At 43.8% G+C, this 25,713-nt stretch overlaps 2 protein-coding genes across 2 annotated transcripts in view; one reads left to right on the forward strand and one right to left on the reverse strand.

The window, feature by feature from the left end:
- Nucleotides 1-25,713, forward strand: part of znf407 (zinc finger protein 407) — a 149,434-nt gene that overhangs the window by 17,863 nt on the left and 105,858 nt on the right. The window lies entirely within an intron of this gene.
- Nucleotides 17,444-25,658, reverse strand: LOC306782590 (uncharacterized protein). The gene is made up of 11 exons (XM_079276025.1): nucleotides 25,525-25,658; nucleotides 24,043-24,131; nucleotides 23,654-23,803; nucleotides 23,234-23,367; nucleotides 22,921-23,057; nucleotides 22,669-22,762; nucleotides 21,962-22,079; nucleotides 21,489-21,712; nucleotides 21,172-21,343; nucleotides 20,933-21,060; nucleotides 17,444-20,778 (listed from the first exon to the last, which is right to left on the reverse strand). Exons 2-11 carry the CDS (start codon nucleotides 24,128-24,130, stop codon nucleotides 20,461-20,463), a joined length of 1,563 nt encoding a protein of 520 aa, XP_079132151.1. The 5' UTR covers nucleotide 24,131; nucleotides 25,525-25,658; the 3' UTR covers nucleotides 17,444-20,460.

Consider the following 25,713-nt stretch of genomic DNA (forward strand, 5'->3'; position numbering starts at 1 on the left):
AGCTTGCAGTCCCTCAGGTAGCCCCCCGGCTTTAAATATGAGCAAATAATGGCGGAGTGAGTGATGCTGCCTGTGTCCTTGACTGGGATCCTCTGTGTGCCGTAGCCACATCTCACTGTCTCCGAGCCCCGCGGGACGCATAAAACACCCTCGTAGAAAACCCCCCCCGAAGGCTTGTTGGCGGCTGCAGGGATGAATGCAGGGATGCAGAAAGGCACTGACGTCTTTGTGTAAGTTTATGTAAGTGTAGATGGGGTGGTAGATAATGTTTGCACTGCTGTGCGTTTAATGAGATGGGCACTGTGTCCACTTTAATGTGTTTGCATTTCAGATGCGGAGCAACAAAGTTATTAAAACGTTACACGCCATATCGCATCTCTTTTACGTCTTGCTGTTTGTTTGCCCGCCTCCTCCGTGTCCCTGGTAGCTGGTGTTGCCTTCGGTGGTGGAAGAGGTTATGAACACGCTCTGTGGCTGTCACGGCTTTGCCACCAAATTGTGCCCTAGCTCCTGACGGGGGCAGAGAGCGGGGGTCATTTTTCTTTGTGGCTGGATAAAGCGTAAAGAGGGGGGGGGGTAAATGGAGTTACTCGCCTTCCCGTCCAGGGCACCTACGAGTGTTCAGGCCAGCAGGAAAGAGGAGCGGACATGTGGCCGGGAAAGTCGAAGGCCCCGTTTGTCGGCCCCGCTGTCTTCGCTCTCCCCAACACGGCACCGCGTTAACCCCGGAGCCACCGAGCGCCTCCAGACCGAGGCGTAGGTCTAAACCCCTTGCAGCGGGCCGTGAAAACGCTGACACATCGATTACCCCACAGGGGGAAGAACAAATAAATAAATACCAAACACGTCGAGCGTGATGAGGAGGAGCGTGCATGTGAAGAGGAAGCATTTATTCATTTATTCTGTTTATTCAGCAAAACAAACAATAGGTCAGAATTATGCTGCAACACTGATCGCTCTCTGTCTATTACAGTTACATTTCAAATTAGGGGGTTCACTCTGCCCACTTTTATGGTCACTTCAAAGCCCGGTTGCTGCCCCCCGAGCCCCCCCAGCAAAATCTGATTACTTAGACTTTTACAGTCTACATAAGCTTCCAGTAAAGCCAGAAAAAATACCAACTAATTTCTTTCTTTTAGGTCCAGTCGGGAGCTCCACAAAAGCACTTGACTTGTGGTCTTTCCGTTGGACTCTAGATGGCGCCATTCAACTTGCTAGAAAAGCCACGGCCACAGACTCGGCTGCCCGGTGCGTGGTACATGTGGAGCTCTTGCATGAATGAAACGCAATTAAGATTGTATTCGTTCTGTTTAAAGGTTTGTTCAAATCTGCGACTCTTTCAGCGTTTATCTCAATTGATTTTTGGCATTTGAAAAGACAAGCGGAACATGCACGGGTTCTAATTGTGTAGGTTAGTGCCGATGTCAGAACTGGTGGGAGACGGAGAATGGAGTGAAACTTCTTGCAGCTTTTTTGTCGTCTTCAGATTTCAGCAAAGTGTGCCGTAGATTAAATGAGTAGATGCCTGCATGCAAAGGGAGACGGCTCATTTAAATGTGCTTTAATTTCTAATGCTTGCCAAAGTTATACTTTCAAAAGTAAGACATTTGTTAACAGAACGTCCCCCCTCCCCTCCCTCGCGTATCTTTGGTGAGAAGGTAGACTACCACAGTGGGTGTTAGTGCAGTTGTAAATGAGCGGAGTTGGAGGCTGGGCTTGTGGCAGGGCAGACATAACGTTCAGGGGGGGTGGGTGTCCCTGCCGGTGCTGCTTTAACTAGGACAAGAGTCTCTATACCGGTGGACCTCAGGGGCCGATCAGCAGGTCTCGGGAGAGGCTCCCCGCACCGCCGTCGAACCAGGCCTGTCACGAGGGGGGCTGACGCCGGGCCGGCCGGCTGGCTGGGCGTGGGGCTGATGTGATGGTGGTGGTGGGTGGGTAGGTGGATGGGTGGGGGAGGCTGACATGCCGAGAGGGCAATTACAGCAAGGACAAAGACTACACAGTGATAAGTCCCCACAGCACCCTAATGAAGAGAGCAGGTTAGCCCGTTAAGAGGACCGGGGAAATGAGCGCGGTCGGAGTGTGTGTGTGTGTGTGTGTGTGTGTGTGTTTGTGTGTGTTTAACCTACCCGAGGAGGATACATTTTCTGAGGTCATGTTGCTACCATGCTCGCTAACCTCACTGACTGATGCCTTCCCAAGCCGGTGTTTTCCCCCCTCACGGAGCGAAAGCAAGCAACGACACCAGACTGGAAACCAGTGCATCTGTGGGGAATTGTGTTCCTGTGGCTGTGGATAGTGAGCAAGAAAGTCCCGATGCAAGCTATTAATAACATGAAATCTTTAAAATATCGTGCCTTCGCTGGGTAATTGTTGCACATTAGCGGATCTACAATTTGTTTTTATCACAGCACTTAATGATTTTTTTTTTTTTTTTTAATAATATCCCACTTAAAAATTCAGTACATTATACCGCTGCATTTTGTACGTGGAATAAATTGATGAGTCTGTAGGTCAGCAGTTGTACAAAATATATTTGGGATTAGAAAATACATTTTTTTTTTAAAGGAAGAATAACACGGAAAATGAAAACGGGAAGATGAATCATTTCCAGAGGAGGATTAACTGCTTTCCACTTTTGGTCACTTTTGCATATCCAGCCTGGATGTGATTATAGCAAGATCATGTTATCAGGCAACAGATCCCAGATGTACCAACGCTCTCTTCTTCTTCTTTCTTTCTTTTCTTCTAACCTTTTTTATTTTTTATTTTTTTTGGGGGGGGCGGCAGAGAGAGATGGTGTGTACCTGATACTGCTGTGTTGGCACACCCGTCTGGGATCTGATAAGAGAGCCTCTGGAGCGGTGCTTATTCAAATCAGTGCATGTTCACAGTGAATAGGAGCAGGTAAAGGCAATGAGATACAATGCGATAACCTTTCCGGAGAGGGAGAGAGAATAGTTTTACACTCTGTTTCACAGCTCGGCTGCACTAGATGAGGGATTTTCAACAGAGCCTAATTGATTTGCTTTATCCTGATTTTAACCAAAAAACAACCTTTCTCTCAGTAGTGAGACTTAGAGCGGTTGTCGGAGGAGTTTATACAGATTTGCGACGCGTTACAGTGATTTTATCAGTAGGCTTTTTTTTATTTGCTTTGTAAATTGATCAGCTCTCGACCTCATTGACCGCGTTCGCCTGCTGTTTTGGCGCCACTCGTAAGTGTGTGTTCGTGGACTGGCCTCTGTATGATAGTGTGTGTGTGTGTGTGTGTGTGTGTGTGTGTGTGTGTGTGTGTGTGTGTGTGTGTGTGTGTGTGAATGTACAGTTCCGTGTTTATATTACATGTTCAAATGTCACATAATAAATTTAGTATTTTAACATCCGCCCGCCGTAATCTCTTTTTAGACCGACTCTGAAGATAAAAGCAGAAATCTGCTGCGGAGTGTGGGAGCTACTTGTCAGTGTGTTTGCTGTGCATTTGTTGTATATTACGGACGTAAACATCGCATTAAATCAATTTAATTTAATAACGCTGATCTGCAGTGATCAGTTTTTAGAGCCGCTGTGCAGAAATCTGGAGTGAGGCTTAAAGCTTAATTGCGAAGTGGAGTTTGGTGTGCCAGGAGTCTCGGGGGGGGGGGGGGGGCTGTAACATATGTTACGTGCACTTGGTGCAGGACTCAGCAGTGATAGTTAAACATTGGGGTGAAATGCATCCTCCAAGGGCCTCTGTGTTAATGTGTTTGGCTTGTACTGAACTCAGCCCCTCAACATTTAAAAGGACAGCGCTGTAAAACCACCGAGTGTTTTTGGATGATACAAATTATTTTTTCTTTTTACAGTAATAACAATAATTACCGTGGCTAATAATTATGATGCCGCTTTAATAAACAAATAATTTTAAAATGAGTGTCCCACTTTATATTTCAAGTACAATTTATGAAATGAATGTTTGACTTCATTTTTCTTTCATTTAAATTTGTACTATTCCAATAGGCCATTCAAATGAATAGGAGACACTATGCTGGATAGTCATGTTTTTTTTTGGTGTGTGTGTGAGTGAGAGTGAGAAATGTTGCAGACTTGTTTTTGATGAGATGACAAAAAGCATGCTAAAAGAAAAAACCTATATTTATATTGCTAATATATTATATATATATATATGTTATAATACAGCTTTTTTCCCATTATAATATCAATGTAAATGCTTTTTTAAAATTCTATAGATATGGATGTTGCAGAATTTTGACACCAGTGTAGTAGACCGTTGTCATACGTGGTCTAATGTGAAGGCTCTCTTGTTAAATGAATCTCTCCTCTACTTTCATATTGACTATCACTGTAGGCAGCCTACCAAGTGAACAAGATAATGAAACCTCCCCTTTCCCCCCCCTTGCAACCAAACACTACTAATCTAATATATTCGTCGCCCGTGCTCGTGTACGGGTGAGCAATTATTCTAAAAAGTTTCCACGCCGTGCCGAGGTGACAAAGGCAATCCGGGCAGAGAGCGCTGCCGACACATTTGACGGCTGCTCTGTGATGCTGATAGGCCAAACGGTGGTGGGAACCCGCCACTGTTAATCATGTGGTGGGTGACGGCTTTCATAAGAGCACGCGGCCACTCTGACAACTCTAATAAGGAGCGGTGACAGAGAAACTTTCTGTGTTCGTGGCAAAACAGAGGGGGAAGGTCTCCTTGCTTGTTGTTTTTTTTATGCGTGTACTTTTTGTTGTTTTGTTTTCGGTTGAGTATAAGAGACGAATTTCACCATCTGAGACTGGATTTGTGGTGAAAGAATGTCAGCATTAATAAAGGGCTTGGGGGACAAGGTCACGCGGGTCCCTGTACAGCAGAGCACCCCGAGTCTGTTCGTGGCTGCTGAGATGGGCAACAACACGCTCAGACGTCTCCCCGTGCATAAGGTAACCGACTGGAGTTCGGCCCGTCAATGTCCCGCCGCACAGTCTAATTTATGATTCTTCAGCCTTTTTCTTTTTTTTTATTCAAAGACAATCTCTGCTCTGAAAAAAAGAAAGAAAAGGGAATCAAAAGGAATGATGCTTTGAGGATATAATTAAAGATATCGTTCAAAGAACAACTTTTTGCATATTTGAATTATTACTGTCGTTAAAAACCACACAAAATATGGAAATATGATTGCCGGAAGCACATAAATCAATGATCAGCAAGGCCTCAGAGCCCAATAAATATGGGGAGTTAAATACTTTAAAATGCAAATCACATCTTAGAATTTGCATATGGATGAATTTAAAGGAAGTGTGCCTCTTTAAGACCCTCTGAGGTAGAAACGGGTGGAGCTGGAGGGGGTTCGGGGGGGGGGGGGGGGGGCAAGGGGGGGCGCAGACAGGCAGCCGGAGTGGCTTTTTGTTTTATTTTTTGTCCCGTTGTCATTGGTCAAGTTGTTGGATCGTTGTAAATGATAGCAGCTGAAGTGGGCTGACAGACACGACTGCATCTCTTTTGTGGATCCAGAAAGTGCCTTAAGTGATCTGAATAATTTGGAGTTAATTATTCTTCATCCATCTAAATCAGAAAAGGACAGATATGGGAATGGAATTTATAATTTTAGCCCGACGTCCTGTCTTGTTCTAATGTGGTAAACTAAAGTGACTGTGAATAATACCTACTGACCTTCGAGTAATTACGCCTCGCCTGGCAATTTGCTTGCTGTTGCTAATTGCGGGTATTGATTCAGTGAGATTCATATTAAAAATACATATGTTTTATGGCTGGGATTTTTTTTCTTCTTCTTCTGGTTGTCTTTAATGTATTATTAATCCTTAGTATTTTTCATTATTTTTTTTCAAACAATAATTAGCAGGATGTGCTACACCGCAGGGGTGGAGTACTTCCTTTGTCCTCCTCCTACTGTTGCAGGTGCTTAATATTGAGCCAAACTTTTTGCTTCATCTAAATTAGTCCTCGTGTTGTATGAAGCGCTGCATCCAACAACAGCTGTTTGTGTGAAGTTTATCGCCCAAACTACAAGTGGTACAATTAAGGATGCTACATTACACTGACTATTTTCCCCTTATCAAATGATAATGCTGACTGCAGCGGCAAACGGTAATAACTGTGTTGTAAATTGTAAATAAGGCTTCGACATGAAGGCTATGATCCCACTAGTTTAGCATAAACCCCCTCCTCATGTTGATTCCCCCCCCCCTCACACATTTAAAGACGCTCTGGTGGCACCACTGGATCAATGGACATGATGTCTCTTTGTGCATTAACACTCAGGTTAGAGTGTTAGGTTAAAAACCTGCCCAGCACCTCCCTGGGAAAAAAAAAGAGAGAAAAATCAATTTCCCCTGTGGAGTCAGAGGGGCGATCTGTTGGTTCTGAAGGCATCCCTTTACGTGTGTGTGTGTGTGTGTGTGTGAGAGAGATGTGGGGGTGGCCGTGACTGTCACTCGTGAGTGTTTGCATGTGTGAATGCCCTTCCTCGTGGCGCCTGCAGGTATTGACGAGTACAGAGGACGAGGTGGTTTGCTTCTCCCTCTTCGGCCCGTAATATTTTAAGCCTTTTTTTTTCCTTTTTTTTCCTCTCGACCAGCCGAGCTCCAGTGGCAGCTCACAGCCTCGTAATAACCCAGATAGGGATCGATGGCACTGGATTTAGGCACTTACCCCTGCTAAAACTGGTAAACTCATTTGTCTCTCCCTGAGCAACGCTCCCGCCGTTGTTTAAGGAGACACTTCAAAGAATCCCTGGAATTAAGATAATGTGACTGTTGGTGTGTGATCAGGCAGGCTCAGCTGAAAAGGACAAGCAGCTTTAGCTCTTTTATTAGCTCTCTGTTTAAGGGGCCATACATGTTTTGACGGAGTCCAACTCTCTTTATTTTATTTCTCTCATGCCGATTAGTGTGCCAGGGAACACCCGCACTGCCCCCCCCCGACACCACTGGACGAGTGTGTGTGTGTGTGTGGGAGAGAGAGGGTGTGTGTGTGAAGCATGCCAGCTCTAAATGAGATGGACCAGAGTGTGATGGCCCTGCTGCTCCTACATGAACGCCTCGACACAAATTCTTGGTGAAGGGCTCAATGGATGCCGTGAAATCATATTTGCTGTACAGCTAATGGCATAGGACTGGTTCTGCTAGAATGTTCCTCAGAGCAAGAAAACATGTCATTTGGCTATAACGCACATTGACCATTTACGCTTTACCACGCACGGGCCGCATACTGTGTGGATGTTGTGGTGCCGCGCATGTTCACTTAACAGCACTAGGAATTTAGACAAATATTTCTCAAATGTAATGGCTTTTTTTTAGTGCTTTTTTATTTTTAGGAATTTTCCACCAACCCTTGGATTACAATGACAAACTTGCAATTCAAGTAGCATACATAAAAATTCAGCAAATCAAGGGATACTCCCAGTGTACGCCACCCACACAGCAGCGCACGAGCCGGTGTGCACAGGGGGGAGAGCCCATGTGAGTCTTTAGAGGGGCTGTTAATGGTGCCGCGTTTGGGAAACGTAGGACCAAGTGTCATGCTCGGTGGGGGGAAGAGGAGAAAGAAAAATAACCGTTAAAAACAAAGTAAGGAGAGGAAGAGGCGTTTTGATGAGTCAGAAAAGTGACTTATGTGAGAAGAAAAAGAAAAACGGCTAACACCTCCCAACACGCGCACGCACGCATTCATCCCGCTGGCGTCACACGGGCGTCTCTCTCACCCCCCTCCCCCCCTTCCTTCTGCGTGTGAAACTACAAAGGGCCGTCCGTCCGAAAGGAGCCGCTCTGCTGTGGGTGCCGCTGGATGCTGATGCTGGTGGTAATTAGGCGTCACAACACTTAGCCCGGGTGTCTCGCGCGGCGCCGAATTCCTCCTGACGTGACGGAGGGATGGAAGAGTTATTCGGCTCTGCAGTTCCTTCTGCTCTGCTGGTCATCTGTCCTCTTCAGGGCCCATCAGCCTAAACAGCCCACCCAACACACACACGCATATGTACATGCACACAAACACCCCCCCCCCCCCACACTACATACACACACAAACACACACACTAACCCATCCAAGCACCCGGAGGCAGGAGAGAGCGGCAGTATGTTAGAGAGGCAGAGATATCAAAGCCCTCGAGGGTTTAGGAGAGGGCCGTGTGTGTGGGGGGGGGGGAGTTAAAGGGACGGTGTGTGTAGTCAATACGCAGACCTCTGCATCACTAACTGTACAGACAGTATAGATCAATATGAGGTGAAGGCACATATATTTTACTAATTACTGCAATAATTAAAAGGGTCTGTTGTGATTAAAAACAAAAATCAGTACGTGGTCAATTTTTAGCGAAATGGATTCGGACACAGTCGGCTAATCCAGTTTCAGCCTTGTTTGCTGCCTTGTCATAAAATCATTTGAGAAAACAACATTAGCGAGGTGTAGGTTTTTATTCTTCTTTTCACTCCTGATAGGTCAACCACGCAGACCCTTGGGACGAGATGAGGGAATAACTTTCCCAGTTTATTGTTATTGCCACAGCTGACTGTGTTAGTCAGTGGAAACACACCTGAATGTGATCTGATCCGGTTACTTAAACAGAAAAGAATGTCGAGCTCACAGCCTCTTACAGTATTTGTACACGGGTTTTTATTTTTATTTTTTCAAAGGGTCTAAATCACCGGCGGTGTTAATGTGTCTTTGCTCGCGCGCTTTTGTATTTGCATATAGTTGTCGATCCTCTATTAATAACGCATACGTTAACAACAAAAGATTTGATTGAATAATGAAAAAGGCAGGATGAGGGGGGGGGGTTGCAGGGCTTGGCGAAATTTGCTGTGGCAGTAAATTCAGAGTTTGTGTGGCGTGCCGAGCATAACGCCAGGCTACAGGAGGGAGACACATGCTGCTTTCATGTCCCGAAGCCATGTTCACGTCCACTGAAGACTGTTTTTACACAGGTAGGCAGTTTGGGGACTATCTCAGTAAGGAAGAAGTGGGGGTAAAAAAACAAAAAAAAAACCAAGACATGAGAGGAATCAAAGGATGTTCCCCCTTTTAATAATGTAACAAATATTCTCATTTCTAAAAATAAAACCTCCTCCTCATCCTTCCTGCTAATCTGAGCAGTAATTTATTCCAACCCAAGGCCATATTAGTATGCTAGCCAAGGGCAACATGGTTACGACAAGACCAAGTTCCCTCAAAAAAACTTCGACACGTATGAAAAGAGAGTGAAAAGATCAGGCTGCAACTTGTAGACGCCTCCTGGATTCTGGATTGGCTTGTAGCTCGTTGTCTGCAGTGGACTGTCCGTTATCGTAGAAGAGAAGAAGAAGAAAAAATCGTACCCCAAATTTTTGTTGTTTTCAAAATAATTCTAAACAATAGCTACACATAAAAATATTCCGATCTTTTTCCACCTTTGTGCAGGTTGTAATAATGAATGGGCACGCGTGTTTTTTCATACTGAATTAAAAGAAAAAGGGCCGAGGTATCATAGTTTTAGAGCTCTAACAAATGTAGCACAATACAGGGATTCACTCTGCGCACGCAAGCATTTTTTATTTCTGATTAATTGCATGTGAACTGTGAGTTTGTGTGTGTGTGTGTGTGTGTGTGTGTTTCCGCATGGATATATTGATGCCATTTTATGAAAAGCAATTGAGCAATGGGACTTTGTACCAACCATCAAACACACTTCATTATGGGCGCAGTGATAACGAATACATTGTGTCGGATAATGATGGCAGTGGTTCATATTGTTCATTATACGTCCGCACGTCACACGGCACTCTGAATTTATGTGTGCGTGCGTGTCTTTGTTTTTGTCATTTTACAACATCATGTTTCAGCAAATTAACGGCTGAACCGCTGGGAAGAAAAATATACCATCATTTGCCACCGGGTGACAAACAATATATTTTGGTTAATGATTGCGTCGATTGGCTCCCTGCGTTTGTAAATGTGAGACAATGAATTCTCTTTGCGAGCAATGAAAGCAAACAGAGATATTATGTCAGTTTGCTTGAACAGGCCTCCCCGCGTGCGTGATGGACTATCTGTCCGTGATAAACTGCATCCGCAGGAAATTCCTTTGATAGTAAAAACATGCTAAGTAACTGCACTGCACGTCATGCATAAACAGTCTCATAGATCCTCATGCCGGCGCTGTCCCATGCAGAAAGGAGGGCGGTGTGTGTGTGTGTGTGTGTGTGTGTGTGTGTGTGTGGGGGGTGTGGAGTGTGGAGTGGAGTCTGACTGGCGGAGGCCTCGAGCACGTTGGCTGCCTCCGACTCGTGGGCCCGTCAAAGGTTTTGGGGCATTGGACTGAGTCGATTCCTGCCACACACGTGTCATGCCTTCCACCCCTGATGAGCCCTGCGGTTACGCAATCAACAGTATTATTGCTTGGAAATGTATATATTTAATTTGCGAAACAATGACAGTTTCGCTTGATTTATGGCGCAAGGTTTAATTAATTGAAAAATGCATATTACCCTGTGACTTAATTATTAGCTAATTAATCACAGGGTACTTGTTCGGTCCCCCCCCCCCCCCCCCACACTCCCTTGATTTCCCCTCTTTTCAGGCACATTTCTGCGTATGTCTGACACTTGAGTTTCCTCCCGGGGTCGTTTTTTATGTGAGGTCATGCTTTTTCTCCCCGAGTGGCTGCTGAGACGGAGCACAGGCGGAGTTGGAAAGCCTTCGGTGGAGCCGGACGGCCCACAGAACAGAGTGTGAGTTTTAAAGTCTTGACTTCATGTATCGGGAGTGTGAATACGGCATTCAGAACAGGCGTCAGTGTGTTTTAGAGGTATTCAATGTGGAGAATATTACAGCATCAAAGGTGGACATACAGTATACAGGTGTGTGTCTGTAAAGGATAATTCAGGCACTCTAACTCCTGCTAATTTCAGAAAATAAGAACGCTACCGGCACAGTTTACACACATCCATCAGCCAACCCCGATGCCGAAAAACATCAAAGCATATATGTGAGAAAACAAGCATGAAACCGACCCGTCGTCCGGCGCTGAACCCAATCAGCCAGATGACTTGGCCTCCACCCTGGAGACTTGGCTGTGGCTGCTAAATGTGGCAAAAGGGTCACCTCAGACCCGCCTCACAAACACACGCCCGCAGATAGAAAGGGCACACGCGGGTTAATGCGCGCTCACCCGGTCACACTTGCGCTTTTCAAATTCTAGTCTACACTTCTACGAGAAGGACAACCGCCGGCTTGTTGCGCACACAGAAGGCATTCATATCTCCTGTAGTAGCCTTGGAGACCACAATTTGCCAAAGGCGTAAGCTGATCCTTGGGGGTCATGGTCAAAAACCGGCGAATAAGCGTCTCCCTGTTACAGCTGTCAGTGGTTTACCTCTCACCGGCGGTGAGTCTAAATAGTAGTATTTATATCAGTTGGTTTTTCTACTGAATACACCGGGCAGGGTTGATCGAAAGATCAAGGATTTCCCCCTCATGAGAGCCTCTCCAGATAGCTGCTGTTAGGAAATGATAGGGAGCGGACACGTTGGAGGCGAGCATGTGAGGAGGAAGAGGAGGAGGCGTGGCCGAGGCCCGGCATGCCAACAACACCTCAGCCCCCGACACTCATCCACCCTGCCTGGCCACTAACCGGCCCCCCAAGTGTCTGTGCCCGGTAATGGTAAGCGTTTTAAACTATTAGAGCTGCTGCGAAAAAGGCCCGTTTGAGTGCAGACCTGTCAGTCTGCAATGAGGCAATTGGGGGTGGGGGGGAGGGCTGTCATGGCTGTCACTCAATGGGAGGATGAGAACTGTTTGGGCCCTAATGGATTCCTCCAGGCGGACGGCTTACACGGCGGCTGGAAGTAAAATCGATGCGTTGTCATGAGCGAGTGAGGCATCATCAAACGGCCAGGTGGACGGGGAGGCGAGGAAGGGGAGGCCTGCCCGGGCAGTTACGTGTGTGTGTGTGTGTGTGTGTGTGTGTGTGTGTGTGTGTGTGTGTGTGTGTGTGTGTGTGTGTGTGTGTGTGTGTGTGTGTGTGTGTGTGTGTGTGTGTGTGTGTGTGTGTGTGTGTGTGTGTGTGTGTGTGTGTGTGTGTGTGGAAAGGAGAGAAGAGACAGACAGATGCTCGGCTCAGCTTTACACGCCCAATGGGGCCTCTGCTATGATTGTAAGCATGAAAGGGGGCTCTGACCTCCATCATCTCTGTTGCTTTTATTTTCCGGTTCTCTTGGAATCGGACACAGACACGCACGCACGCGCACACACACACGCACTTAGAAAAAAAGTGAAGCTGTGCAGACAGGGGGATATTGCCGTGACAAAAGTCAAACATTATCTTGTAGGCAACAATCACGTATCGAACAGATTTCTGTTCAGCGATTCCAGGTTCTGACTAGAACCTGCAGAGAACGAGGCAAAAGAGGCCAAACGGTTTAACGGTTGGTGACAGAATTTCAAGCACATCGTTCGTGAAATATTTAATGTGACAAGAGGAACGGTGTGGAAACTCCTGACAGCACAAGACGAACATGAGCAACCTGCAGGAGGAAAGAGGAAACTGCAATTTGAAACTGACCAACAGTGAAAGGTGACATCTATGAAGATGGTCACAGACTAAAATAACCAAAAGAAGTGAGCCAACGTACTCGCAAAACCAAAAGGTTCTAGATAATACAGTTCTTTGTAAAGCCCCAGAATGAGGACGTACGGTCTAAATACTTTTAAATATATTTTTACACAATGGTATGTGATTGCTATTTACTCCATTGTATGTCGAGGGAGACGGAGCTCACTCGCTGTATTTGAAACACGAACAACTTGTTTTAGCTGATTTTTACCTCTCCTTGCTCTTTACCTCGGGCGGGCGGGGGGGGGGGGGGGGGGCTCCGTGGACAAAGGCGCACCCACCCTCTGGCCCCCTGACCGGGCCTGGGGGAGAGGTCCCGGTCCCTTGATTGGCAGGTAGAGTTGGAGGAGATTGCTCCAAGCTGGCTGGAGGCAGGCTGCTGATGCTGAGCAGGGATGCTGGTGTTCAACTTCCTCACTTGGCCTCCCCGTCTGGGCTCAGTCAGCGTCCACCAGCTCCTGTCAGCCTCTGCCTGCCTCTTTGTCTGTGAGTTACATTTAGAGGACGAAGTGCGGTGATATTTGAATATCTTTCCGTAGATTCCCAAATTCCACGAAAAGACCAAAGCAAAACACCGATTAGATCCTGCTAACTTGAGTTGCCTGTGCTTCTACAGCCTGATGCGTTTCGTTCACTGCAGAGCTCCATTGGTGTCCAAGAAGAAGTGATTAAAAACACATCAGTGAGCCACACCGTTGCAGTGGGTTACTCTCCCCTTCATTACAATGAACACGGCCGCTGTGGTTTATTTTGAGTCCATCCCACCATCAGCACTCACTCGAGCACCAAATCCGCGGCGGAAAATAGTCCTTAACAAATGCCCTATTTACTCCCGTTAAGTGACATTTGCTAAACATAACTGTCTGCAGCTGTTTTAAGAAATGAGTTTCCGTCCATCATTTCAGGGGATTTGTTGACAGTAAGAACATATAGACAGCCTTATACAAGCAGCCTGCACAATACGCAGGAATTATTTTCTGCACAAAGCTGTGTTGATATATTTTACGAAACATATTCCACTTAAGTTGAAATTGAAGTGGGTGTTTCTTCCTTCTACCAATCTTCAGTTTAGAGCTCGAGTCAGCCCTCTCAATGCTCTTCTTGTTAGCCTTTGGAAACAGGAATTTCTTCTCTTTATTGCTGAATACATGAAAGAGTTGGTGTTGATTAAGGAGGCCTTTTAAGCTGTGAAAGCCCTAAATGTGCTGTGTCCTTAGTAAGATGAAAAGGAGTCTAAGTTAGCCGGAGTTGTTTCTTACCTTGGCTCTTCCAATGGGAGAACCTTTGGGAGGATGCCTAAGAGAGAGACAAACTTGAAGCCCTTATTCTCTATGCTAATTTCTCTGCATTTTACTTGTAATTATGCCCCAGCATCCTCCTTTCTTTCCCTCTCCTCTCTTTTCTTCTCCGACTGCACCCTCCCTTCTTGTCTCTTATTGCTGATGAAACACTTTCCTGCTTGCTCCATCTCCTTCATTTTCAAACACCAGCCACATCTTTTAGACCTTACCCTTCTGTTCACCAAAGAGTATTTGATTACTTCCATCCTCATAGAAGTAGTCCCCCCCCCGACTAGATGAAACAAAATGCATTTGTGTTTCTGACTTCATCGCTACAGATTGGAACAACATGGCCCTTCAGCGATGCGCCGTGGGTGTCTGTTTCAGCCAAAAAGTGTTTTGTGGTGACGCGTGTCCCCTTTCTCCTTCTAGCGTGTCACTTTCCCTCCGTCTCAACGCTGCCAATGCCCATATTTATTTTATCTCGCTAATGTGGGTCACCCCTGCGTGGCGGCCGTCAGCGAGGCACAGTCAAATAGCCGTGTCTGAAGCCTTATACCTTTGGCATGATTTATGGGCCGCCGTGACGCTCGGCTCTCAGAAGGGCCGCCATTGTCCTGCTTCAGCTCTCGACTCTCGACGTAGGGGCGCTTTGTCTGCGCTGAGCCAAACCAGACCCCCGTCTTTAAAAAGAATCAAATTATTTCATCATGTTGGAAATGAAAAGGCTGTAATTACTCCTAATTAGACCCTGACTTTTTTTTTTTTTTCCTTCTTTACAGCTTTCTTTTTCTCCTCCTCCTCTCTTTTCTCACTCCGGAGTTTCGGAGGTAAATTCTTTTTTTTCCAGAGGCTCGGAGATTGCTTTAAATCAGAGCCGTCGGGAGCGGAGAGTAGGAAACAATTTTCTGTTCAGTTTGAAATTGATTAATATCGGCTTTTGACAGCTCCTCTGGCTTTGATATCCACGGAGAGGGGGAGGTCTGAGGTGGTGTGATGACACTCTAATGTTTGCTTTAAAGCCCTACCTTAATGGGGCTGGCTCCACAATGTCATGATGTTTCACCATCCAGAGGAAAAATGAGAGGCAAAACACACCATTTGTGGAGTGTTAAAGCTCACGTCTGTCCGTGTGTGTTTGAGCGTCTACATGTGGGAATCCTTGGTGGACCGTCTACCTCATCGGTTGGGGAGAGTGTGTGTGCGCGGCCGTGTAGGGTTTCCCTTCCAATAACACCCCTCCACGCCTAATGGCCGGCTATCACGGAAAATCATTTTCTGCCTGCCGACTATTTACATGCGTCTTTACCACACAAGTCTTGTCGTTTTTAGGCGGCACAACAATTTGCTAAGCAAATCCACTCGCCATTTATCTATCTGGGGGGGGGGGGGGGATGTTGGCATGTGTGTCTGGAGAATGTTGGCATTGGATGGTGGGGGGGGGGCTGATGATGGCAGAGGGCTTTTCAGAGAAGGTGGGGGAGCATTGAGGGAAGCAAATATTTTCTCTGGCTTGCGACAGCATAGTGAAAACACACTCCTGATGCTGATGTGTATTGGAAGTGAGCCGGGCAAATACCAGCACTGCCTTACAGTGGCAGAGTGGTGGTGGGCGGAGTTTACTGCGCTGCTCTCATATCACCAACACTGGTAGACAAAAGAAAAAGGGGCTGCCACAAAATGATGATGTATTCTTACTTTGAACTTCATTTATTAGATTTCTTTTTGTTGTTGCCAGAGGAGGAAGTTTAAAGCAACATTTCACATACGTAGGGCTTATTTAGGGCTGCAAGTAGCGATTATCTTCCTGATCAATAAGTTGATCAACTTATTATAAAACGGAGGAAAGAAGAAAATCCTCACAATTGACAAGCTGGAAGTGTAAATTGTTTAAAAAAATGGACTTGAAGGATACTTGGATATTTGTTATCAAAAAAAAGTTTCAATGTGACCAAGGAATTTAGTGAATTGTGGAAAATAAAGTCTATATATGACTGACACAGTTCATGCCCAGTTTGCACGCACGCACGCACGCACGCACGCACGCAGACCTACAGACCTACAGACCAGCAGCCTGCCCAGCACTCCCAAAGAAGTCATGGCATTTACTCAGTCGGACATTAACTTGTTCAGGTTGGCACTGTGTGCTCAAGGGCACAACAACAACAACAACAACAACAAGAAACAGCGGCTAACTCCACCCACATTTCCTGCACGAGTCAAATACTTGTGGGAGAGGGAGGAAGGAGAAAGACTGCGAAGGGGGCGGTCAAACAGAACGGTGATGCGTCTTGTTTGTCAGCAACAGAGTGCAAGGAAATGTGACAGAGCGCTGGAGGAGGTTTCCAAATCCATTTCCTACTCTTGTCCGTCCACATCAGCTGCTGACGACGGATCTGCTGGTCCTTATTGTATTCTATTATGGAGGTGGGGGGGGGGGGGGTAGCTGGTGCACACATGCCCAAAAATGATGCGTGCACACACACCTGCAGTTTGGCCCTTTGCACTTTTTATAGCCCTGCTCAGTCCCTCTTCAAGTGAGAGTGTGTGTGTGTGGCTTTGACTTACTCCGGCATCTTGTTTTTTCCCATCCACATGATTTTTTTTTTTCTTTCACAGATACATTTGTATCTCTCACTGTAATAGGAGCCAGTGTTTGAGGTACAGTGCTTATTAGTTTCTTATCTCAGCTAATTACCCATTAAATTACCACGTGCACACACACACACACACACACGCGCTCTCTTAATACTGGATAATTAGCAACCGGCCCATCATGAATATGCATTTCCCACTGCTTAATACACGGACATATGAATACATCCATTCTAATTTCCTCGATTGACTTGTCATGCTTTTCCTGATGCTGAGTTGAGGGCTACCGCGGGTTGTCTCCCCAGAATCCAGGGATCAGAGTCGGCTCACCCGATCGGTTTTCTTGGCTGTGCGAGGAGTGGACAGTTTCAGCCCGGTTCAGTATTCATATCCGCAGTGCTGCGTTCCATGCGTAGTCAGTTTGATACTTCATTAGCAACAATTGACGCTGTGGGCCTGCAGGCGACCTCGGGAGTCGGTCCAGCAGCTGCAGCTGTGTGGTCTAATTCAGTCCTCTCTGGGGCTTTACCTTTTTATTGATGCTGATTTCCAATATTTTGTTGCAGATATTTTCAAGCTTAGAATTTTAAAAAGCCAATTAATAAACTTCTTTATTTTCTTTTTTGGTTCATACATTGCTGCAGGACTGGACAGTCTGCTCTTGTTTCTCTTTGTTGGCCCCCTTTTGCATGTTTTGTTGTTTTCACTCTGCCCGTCCTCTTTGGCCTGTTGTGCAGAGAGGACGCTCGGAGCGGTGTGTGTCACATCAGGTGCGTCAGGATGCCCATTGGCTACCGGCCGCCGACTGGAGCCGTCCCGGCCAATCAGCTGTCGGCGAGCTGACCTTTTCGCTGGCGCCCTGACCCTGATGGGAGGTGAAGTGTGTGGCTGGTACACAGTAAATTTGTCGGAGTAAATTTTACTCAAATTGAATAAAATTTTACTCAATAAAATACAACATTTGGTCCCAGTCTATATAGAGTAAAATCTACTCTTGCCTCAGAGTTAATGATTCAGAGTATTTTTTACTCTATTCAGTGTTTGTATTTAACTCTAGATGATGATAATTTACTCTATGTAGCATAAAATGAAAACAACTCTACTGCCATTTTACTCAACTTAGAACTATTCCACTCCACATAGAACTACATTCCACTCCACATAGAACTACATTCCACTCCATATAGAACTACATTCCACTCCACATAGAACTACATTCCACTCCATATAGAACTACATTCCACTCCATATAGAACTATATTCCACTCCATATAGAACTACATTCCACTCCATATAGAACTATATTCCACTCCATATAGAACTATATTCCACTCCATATAGAACTAAATTACACTCCATAGAGAACTAAATTATGATTAAAACCTGAGAGAACTTACTCTGGAAGGTTATCATTAAACCCAACAAGTTAAATAAATCAGATATCAGTATTTACCAAAGCACAATTTATTATTTTGTATTACAAATGTGCAATGTATCCATACATATTTTACAGAATACATTTTGGACCTTTGGAACACTTTGGCCTTTTCACTATGACATCATAGGAAACAGTATGGCACAATAAACAAACTTGCATCATCACACCTGTATGACATTTGTACATCAAATGCTTTATAACAGAAAATCTCTTTCACATCAACTACATGAGGTCCGTCTTTTGTGCACACAACTTTATATGCATTAAAATGCTCATCAAGACACACTGTTTGCAGGGCAAATGTAACAAACAATAACCTCTCATCTTTCAGAACTACATGGTGGATTTTGTGAAAAACTGGCATCTCACAATGAACCTTCAGACAAACGACTAAACCCGTCCGATACATATTTCCATGGTGTTTGGCCCATCTAATATTTAAAACCTTGGTGTCAATTGGTACCTGAATAGTCTCAGCTATCTCATAGCCCCAGTCTAGCACATTTAAAGCTACCATATTACCTGGACCAATTATCACTTCATTGGGATCAAATGTCTGCCACCTGTATGCTATTTGATTTTGGTGTTTCTTGGCCAAAGTTTTAGTGATATTTTTGAAGCTTTTTAATTGTTTCTTAAAGAAATGATGCTTTGCTTCATAGCGCATGCACCAACTATGCAAAAGTGGTCCAATTTTAAGAATACACATAGGGTAATGCACCATAAAATGATGTTTTGGTAGCAGCCTTTTGTTTGGAAACAAATGCTTGAACAACCTGTGGTGTTCCACGATTAAGTGTTTCAAAAAAATAGTAATACCCTTTGATAACTTTGGTGAAAATACAATGTTTACAATTTGAAGCAAAAGCAGTAGCAAATACCAGTGTTGATCATTTGGACAAACCAAGTCTCCAAAGATAAGTGGTAGATTGCGAAGTAAACACCAGGATTGGATTGCATTCAACCCCAAGTCATTTGAGTCCTCCCTTAACTTAACTGTAGGAGGTTTGTTGTTTTGCTCCATATAGCCATAGTTAAAACTCCTAATTCTACAGTCTATTTCTTTTAATGTTGTGTACTTATCTTTCAAGTGCAGTAATAGAAGTTTCATTTCATATTGTGCCACTCCCTCCAAGATATCGTGCATAATATCGACAGAGAAGTTTTCACATGTATTGAAATATTGCAAGGAATTTAGAATGCAAGAACGTTTAACGCCCATCACATAGGGAAGAGTGGGATTTGTCTCCATCATTTGGCAATGTTCCGCATGAAGTGCGCGAGTTCGCAAAACTATCTTGGGTGAATCTTCATTAAACTCAGTCTGAAAGTCTTCTTTCTCAGCAAGACAGAAGCGGCAACAATATCTGGCACTGAATGATTCAACAAAACCAAACAAACTGTGAAGACCAAGGTTGTCACCTGTAACTTGGACAATAGTTCCATACACTGGCTGATCATACAAGGGGACCCGAATTCCATCCTTCTCAAGTATTTTAATATCCTGCATAAGTGGATCAAGTATTTTAGAAAAGCCATATGTTTTAACATCTTGGGCATGAAATAAAGCGACCAAATGAATATTAAGCAGATTTGAGTTGTACTTGGGAGAAAAATTCCGCAAGGTGAAATAGAGTGCACCTAATTTATGTATTCCCCGTTTTGAGCCTAAAGGATTTGCAGTTTCAAAATCATCATAAAAAAGCTGAATCAGAATGGCATGCTTCTGTTTTGAAAATAGATCATGACTCTTGAAAAGATCTCCATCGCACAAGTCATGAAGATTTTCTCCTGAACTTGAAGTCTGCATCATCTCTTTTATGTTAGGATGTTGATAAATAAATTGTAAAGTTTTCAAAATAGGGATGTAAACTAATTTATCAGTGACAACAACCTGATCATAAGTTCCAGTGGTGCGATTGCGTAGGGTATCAAATCTTGTACCAAGAACATATTCAACTAAGTCTACCCTTCCCCACTTCTCTGTAAAATACTGCCTTCTTTTACTCTCAGAATTTAATACACCATAGGGATTTTCCATTTTTTCGAAACACTGATCAATTTTGCTCTCAATGTCGCTTTTGATAGGCTCCTGTAAAGATAGACACTTCTTCACAGATTCTTTTGCTTGATTATGGATATCGTCAACAATCTCTTCCATCGAAATTACCAAAGAGTTAACAGTTGTTTCACTTACGCCTGCCACTTTAAGTTCGGCTACTGTTGCAGCGCAGCTGTCTACAAGACTCCTTTTGAGAAGGACTGAGTCAGAAGGTGAACTTCTTGCTGGCAAGTCATCAAAATTACTTGCTGCTAAATCTTCAGATGTAGATGGGCCTTCACCAGGATCAGAACAAGGTTCATGTGCTTTATTTAGATGCTTTCGAAACCCAGAAAAAGTGCCATAAACTAGTGAACAACCAGCCTGACCACATTTAAGACGAAGGGTCTTTCCTGAACAAAGTCCGTGGATCAACTTCAAGTGTTTTGTCAGGGAATTGGTGTTTGCCTGGGGGATTTTGCAAATAAAACAAAACATCTTCGTATCAACTCAATGCAGCATCCGAGCCCTCAACTCTGCAACCCTTGGATTCACCTTAGTGGTATCAACATCGATTTCAAAGATCGTGGTTTGCAAGAAGTTGTACACATTTACCAGATCCTGGTTGTACGAAGTACCAAAGACAAAATGAGCTTTGAAAAGCTCATCAAAACAGGCAAGTGTGTCTGGTGACTTACAAGGTATTGCATGCTTGTCAATCACAATGAAGTATTTGTGAATCAGACTCTTCTGGGTCCCCACAGCTAGCAGGTATGGTTGAAGGCTTTCCACGATGCCGTCCAGATGCCCCTGGATGCTCATCCCAGTCTGTGACAGAAAAAATAATGAATTAGTCAGCTATAAAATTAGTCAGTTTAAGGAAATGTCTTAATTGACCATAATCTTAAAAAGAGGATTGAAAGGTTTAGAAAAGGGGACAGAACAGTGACGATTTTCCAGTTTAATTGAACTGTAACCTCACCTTAATGAATTTCACAAGACGGTCACTGGCTTGTCTGGCTGAGAGTTTTCCTGGTCTCTTGCGGCCATGTGGTGATGGTGGTAGAAGGTGGACAAGAACCAAAATGGATGACATGTCACTGTCCCATCCTGGAAGTAAAAATTCATAAACAAGCATTTACTACAAGCGAACAGTCAATCCATTTTTCATTCAAAAACTATTCTCTCTTCCATAACTATGATCCTTAACTTTTAGCATACCATTTTCCACGTCTGTTGTGCATTCAGCATTTTGAACCAGGTCTTGAAGATCGGCTGTCTGTGTGAGGCCACGGCTTTGTTCGAGGACTTTCTGTTTGTAGATAGTAGGCCATCTCTCCAGGAACTTTGTAGTAGCAGCATCCCCAAACATCAGACCAAAGTCTTGGTCAATCTGCAGACAAGATAGAATTGGTCAAAACAGAACAGTAAACATTATGGTGTAGCACCATGGTCATGACAGATCTTACAACCCTACCCAGGCTATTGTAGAACAGAAATAATATTGTCATGACAGTGGCAGTAGAACGTTCACATACCAGTCCTGCCATGTCCAGGAATCTTGGAAACGCTGTGAATAGTTCAGAGGACTTCACTGGGTCATGAACCATGTCTTGGCGATAGGTAAAGGTCTGCTTCATCTTCTCCTTCACAGTTGCTTCATCAGCTGTATGCTTCATAAGCGCAATGGCCTCGCAGCACAGGCTTTCTGTGGTTAGCCCGTTTTCCACTCTGAATGAGTCTCTTTCTGCTTTTGGACCACCTGTAATAGTGGTGGCACTTTTATCAATTACTGGGTTAGTATATGATATTATGTCCTAAGATATAAGAAATAAGGCTTGGAAAACTCTGCAAGGATGGCCATGCAGGCACTTACGTCTCCAGAAGAAAAATAGGATATATATATATATATATATATATATATATATATATATATATATATATATATATATATATATACATTATATGATTATTCCCTCATCATGCATTATGAATTAGACTTCACACATACCAGTTAGTGTTTGTGACTGACTGCAGGTCTTCTTTTTTCCCTCCGATGCTTCCTTCTGAACAAATTTCAGTCTCCATGCCAGATACCCACTCCCATCTTCTGCATTGTAATAATGCTCCTAAAGTAAAAAGGGTTATTCAGTTTGATTGAACAAGTTGAAATAGTTTAATCTTTCCCCAAAAACTATCATATTTCCTAGTATTGTGATGAGGCCTTTCTTTCTAATGACAGTTATTTTGAAAAACAGAGGTTATTGTATTACACGGTTAGTGTTGTGTCTTGTTAATGGGCTAACCCTTGCGGTGCGAAAGTAAACTGAGCTTTAACACCGCCAGAGTTCAACTTACGGGGAAGGCAGAGATGGTGGCCATTAGGGCTCTGTCACCTTTTCCAAAAATAACACTCGAACAAATATGAAATGACACGCAATACGTTAGAGCGCCCTCTGTTGGGTGACAAAGTAAACTACGTTAAACAGTCAGCTGTGGATATAGACTGTACATTTTTTATTCAAATGAGTCATTAGAGTTTGAATGTTAATTACATTCAAACAAATGTTCAAAAAGTGACAGCCCTTGTTGCCATGCAGTAATGTTTACAGATCTTTATTTGAAATAAAAACACTACCCATCTGTAAAACAGCAGTTGAAATATTTACATTCCAAGCAAGTGAAAAGTAAATAAGTTAGACGTTTTAATGTACTTACATAGCCTAACTTGCTCCTAGGATCGGCCAGGTATGGGTACAAGGTAGTGATGCCCCTTGCGTAGTCCTCTTTAACGCGCCTTGAAGGACTTGTCCTACACACAAACACACAGACTTTACTATATGTGCTCCAATCAAAAGTATTGATGTGTAAATTCCACCTGCTAAAAGAGGGGTGTTGTACTGTGTCAATTCAAGACACACATGTGTATTAGGAGTGCAGGTATGTAATAATAACAACATGACAACATACCCATGTTCACTTGTCATATGTGCGACCAATATCTTGACCATATCACGTCTTCTGGCATCCGTTAGGCTTTTTGTTCGGGCATACTCATTCATGATCCTCTCTCCTCCAGGTTTGTTCTTCAGGATGTCTTCAATCATCTAAGTGGGAAGAACAAAAATGAACACAATGAAACGTTTAAAACAATAATGACATCAAGTATTATCAAACAGAATGGCCACAATTTTACAACTTCAGTTATTCAGCCATTTACCATTCAACCTTGGCATTTTTTTTAAACCTTCAGAAAGGATGCAAGGGAAACTGCAGAGCTTACCTGAGCTAGATGACTTCCCTCATCTCTTTGTCTTGTAGCAGGACTATGCTGCAATATAGTGGTGTCGTCCGAGTCCCTCTCATTGTCTCCACTGAAGCTTGCAAAGGAGGAGCATGAAGGGGAGCTCAAAGAATCTAGAAATCATATTAACATTGAACTAATGTGATTAACAATGTGACTATAAGACAATATAAGTGCACACATCCATTATTAGAGGAATGCAAATATTTCACATTGTATCATGCCCACAACAGTTCCAGAAATTGTGGAAAGGGTGAGCAGAGATGATTTCAAAATATCTAAATAAGATTTTAAAAAACCCCAACTCAGATATATTAAATTGTCTTGCATATTCAAAACATGTTAGATTGACCAAGCCGTACAGATAAATATGAAGTTATAAGCTAATAAGTAACTAACCCTCAAGATTTGGGTCTTGGGGTAGACAAATCTCCAGCACACCAATGTCTTGTTTCTTTAGTAGAAACTCAAACACCTCCTCATCAACTTCGGTCTTTGATTCATCATAGACTTTTAAGTCCAAGGTTGGAAGGTCAAATTTCTTGGCAACTGTGAAGACAAAATACCAAGGGACAAGCTTAGTGATGAATCGGTTGTGTATTTGCAGAAAAACATAACAGACAGCAATCAGAAGGCCATCTTCACTTGAACATTGTAATCCCAAAACTGACAGTGTTCCATGCAGACCTTTGCTATTCCAGGGAAAAGACTTTCAGGTATGCAAAACATAGAGTGACATCCCAAGTGTATTGTTCCACAGGTTAGTGTGTGCAATATTTTTCACTCACCACAATCCAAAAATGATTTGAAGGTTAGTTGCCCCTCATAACAAATGTACTTCTGACGATCTCTGTACTTCACTCTTACAGCTTGCATCCTTCATGACAAAAACAATTAAATTAGTTTCATTATCAGAAACAGCTGACTGCCAACATTAGTAATACCACAGTAAGCCAACATTAGAAAGACATGATGCATGGACTAATAGTAGGTCTCCACAAGGGTAAACTATTTCATTATAAAAACGAGGGACATTTTAAGCACGTCTTTATTACGCTGTACTAAAGGGACCTGTTCATTCGCTTGAATCGCCAATTCGCGTCACTCCAGTCTCATAGTGGCTGTGCATAGACTTTGTATGTAATCTACTGCGTTTGGCGTGAACACATCATCAGAAATGTAACCAGTTGTCTCATCTTGAACAATGTCTACTTCACCTGGTTGTCTCCGACTTGGCCGTCTCTAGCATGCCACAGTGCAACAGATCAATCAGCTTATGCTGCGGAATTCTACCCGCACTTCGCGAGTGGCCCGTGCCAATGTCAAGCCCAGCTAGTTTTAGCAGTCAACAGAGTGAAGTGCATTTTTTCAAAGTATAACACACATGTTGCATCGACCAGGGTGCTGATGAACTGCAGCGAAACACAGTCCATCAACACAGCTCTTTTCAGAGTCAAATACACGTGTTGGCGGCAACAAACGCAGCTAGAAACAGTCCAACAGTCATTAACAGCTCTTTTCAGAGTCAAATACACGTGTTAGCGCAAACAAACGCAGCCGGAAACAGTTGCTTAAAACAGTCGTTAACAGCTCTTTTCAGAGTCAAATACACGTGTTAGCGCAAACAAACGCAGCCGGAAACAGTTGCTTAAAACAGTCGTTAACAGCTCTTTTCAGAGTAAAATACACGTGTTAGCGCCCACAAACGCAGCTAGAAACAGTCCGTTTAAAACGGTTTTTAACAGCTCTTTTCAGAGTAAAATACACAGGTTAGCGCCAACAAATGCAGCTTAAAACGGTCGTTAACAGCTCCTTTCTGAGTAAAATACACGTGTTGACGCCAACAAACTGCAAATTCTACATAGCCATTTTCACAGTAAAATGTACCTGTTGCACCAACTAACTGCAGCAAAAGACAGCCCCTCTACACAGAATAAAACACACATGCACCTGCTCAGTGAAGTCCGCTGGCTACTGATGATAGCTAATACTACTTTATTGAGACTTTAATCCAGGTGTGTCGACGTTAATATGTCCATAAACCACCAAATATTTTGCGAATTGATGTTAATGCGTTAGAAGCTAACGTTTGACTGTGACTAAGTTATGTGAAAACGTTAGAAGCTACCGTTAGCATCTGCTAACGCGAACAATCAGAAGCTACGGCTCATATCTGACAATGCAAATAGTGAAGTAACGTTAGGTTAGCTGCAATGTTGCTACACAATGTACCTTACACACATGAAGTTAACCAAAACGAATGACCTTACCTGACATGTTATTTCAAATGCCGTCTTCTGTTCCTCACTTCAGCCCTTCCGTTCCATAAAACGTCAGCTCATTCCAGTGTAGCGAGAGGTGTCATGGCGGCAGAAACGAAACTTAAGGAACCGTTGTGGGCGTGGTCACGCTGTTTTACTCCAATAGATTTTATTCTGAATATTTACTCACACTCTACT

The sequence above is a fragment of the Melanostigma gelatinosum genome (assembly GCF_949748355.1).
Source record: "Melanostigma gelatinosum genome assembly, chromosome: 9".
Taxonomy (NCBI): domain Eukaryota; kingdom Metazoa; phylum Chordata; class Actinopteri; order Perciformes; family Zoarcidae; genus Melanostigma; species Melanostigma gelatinosum.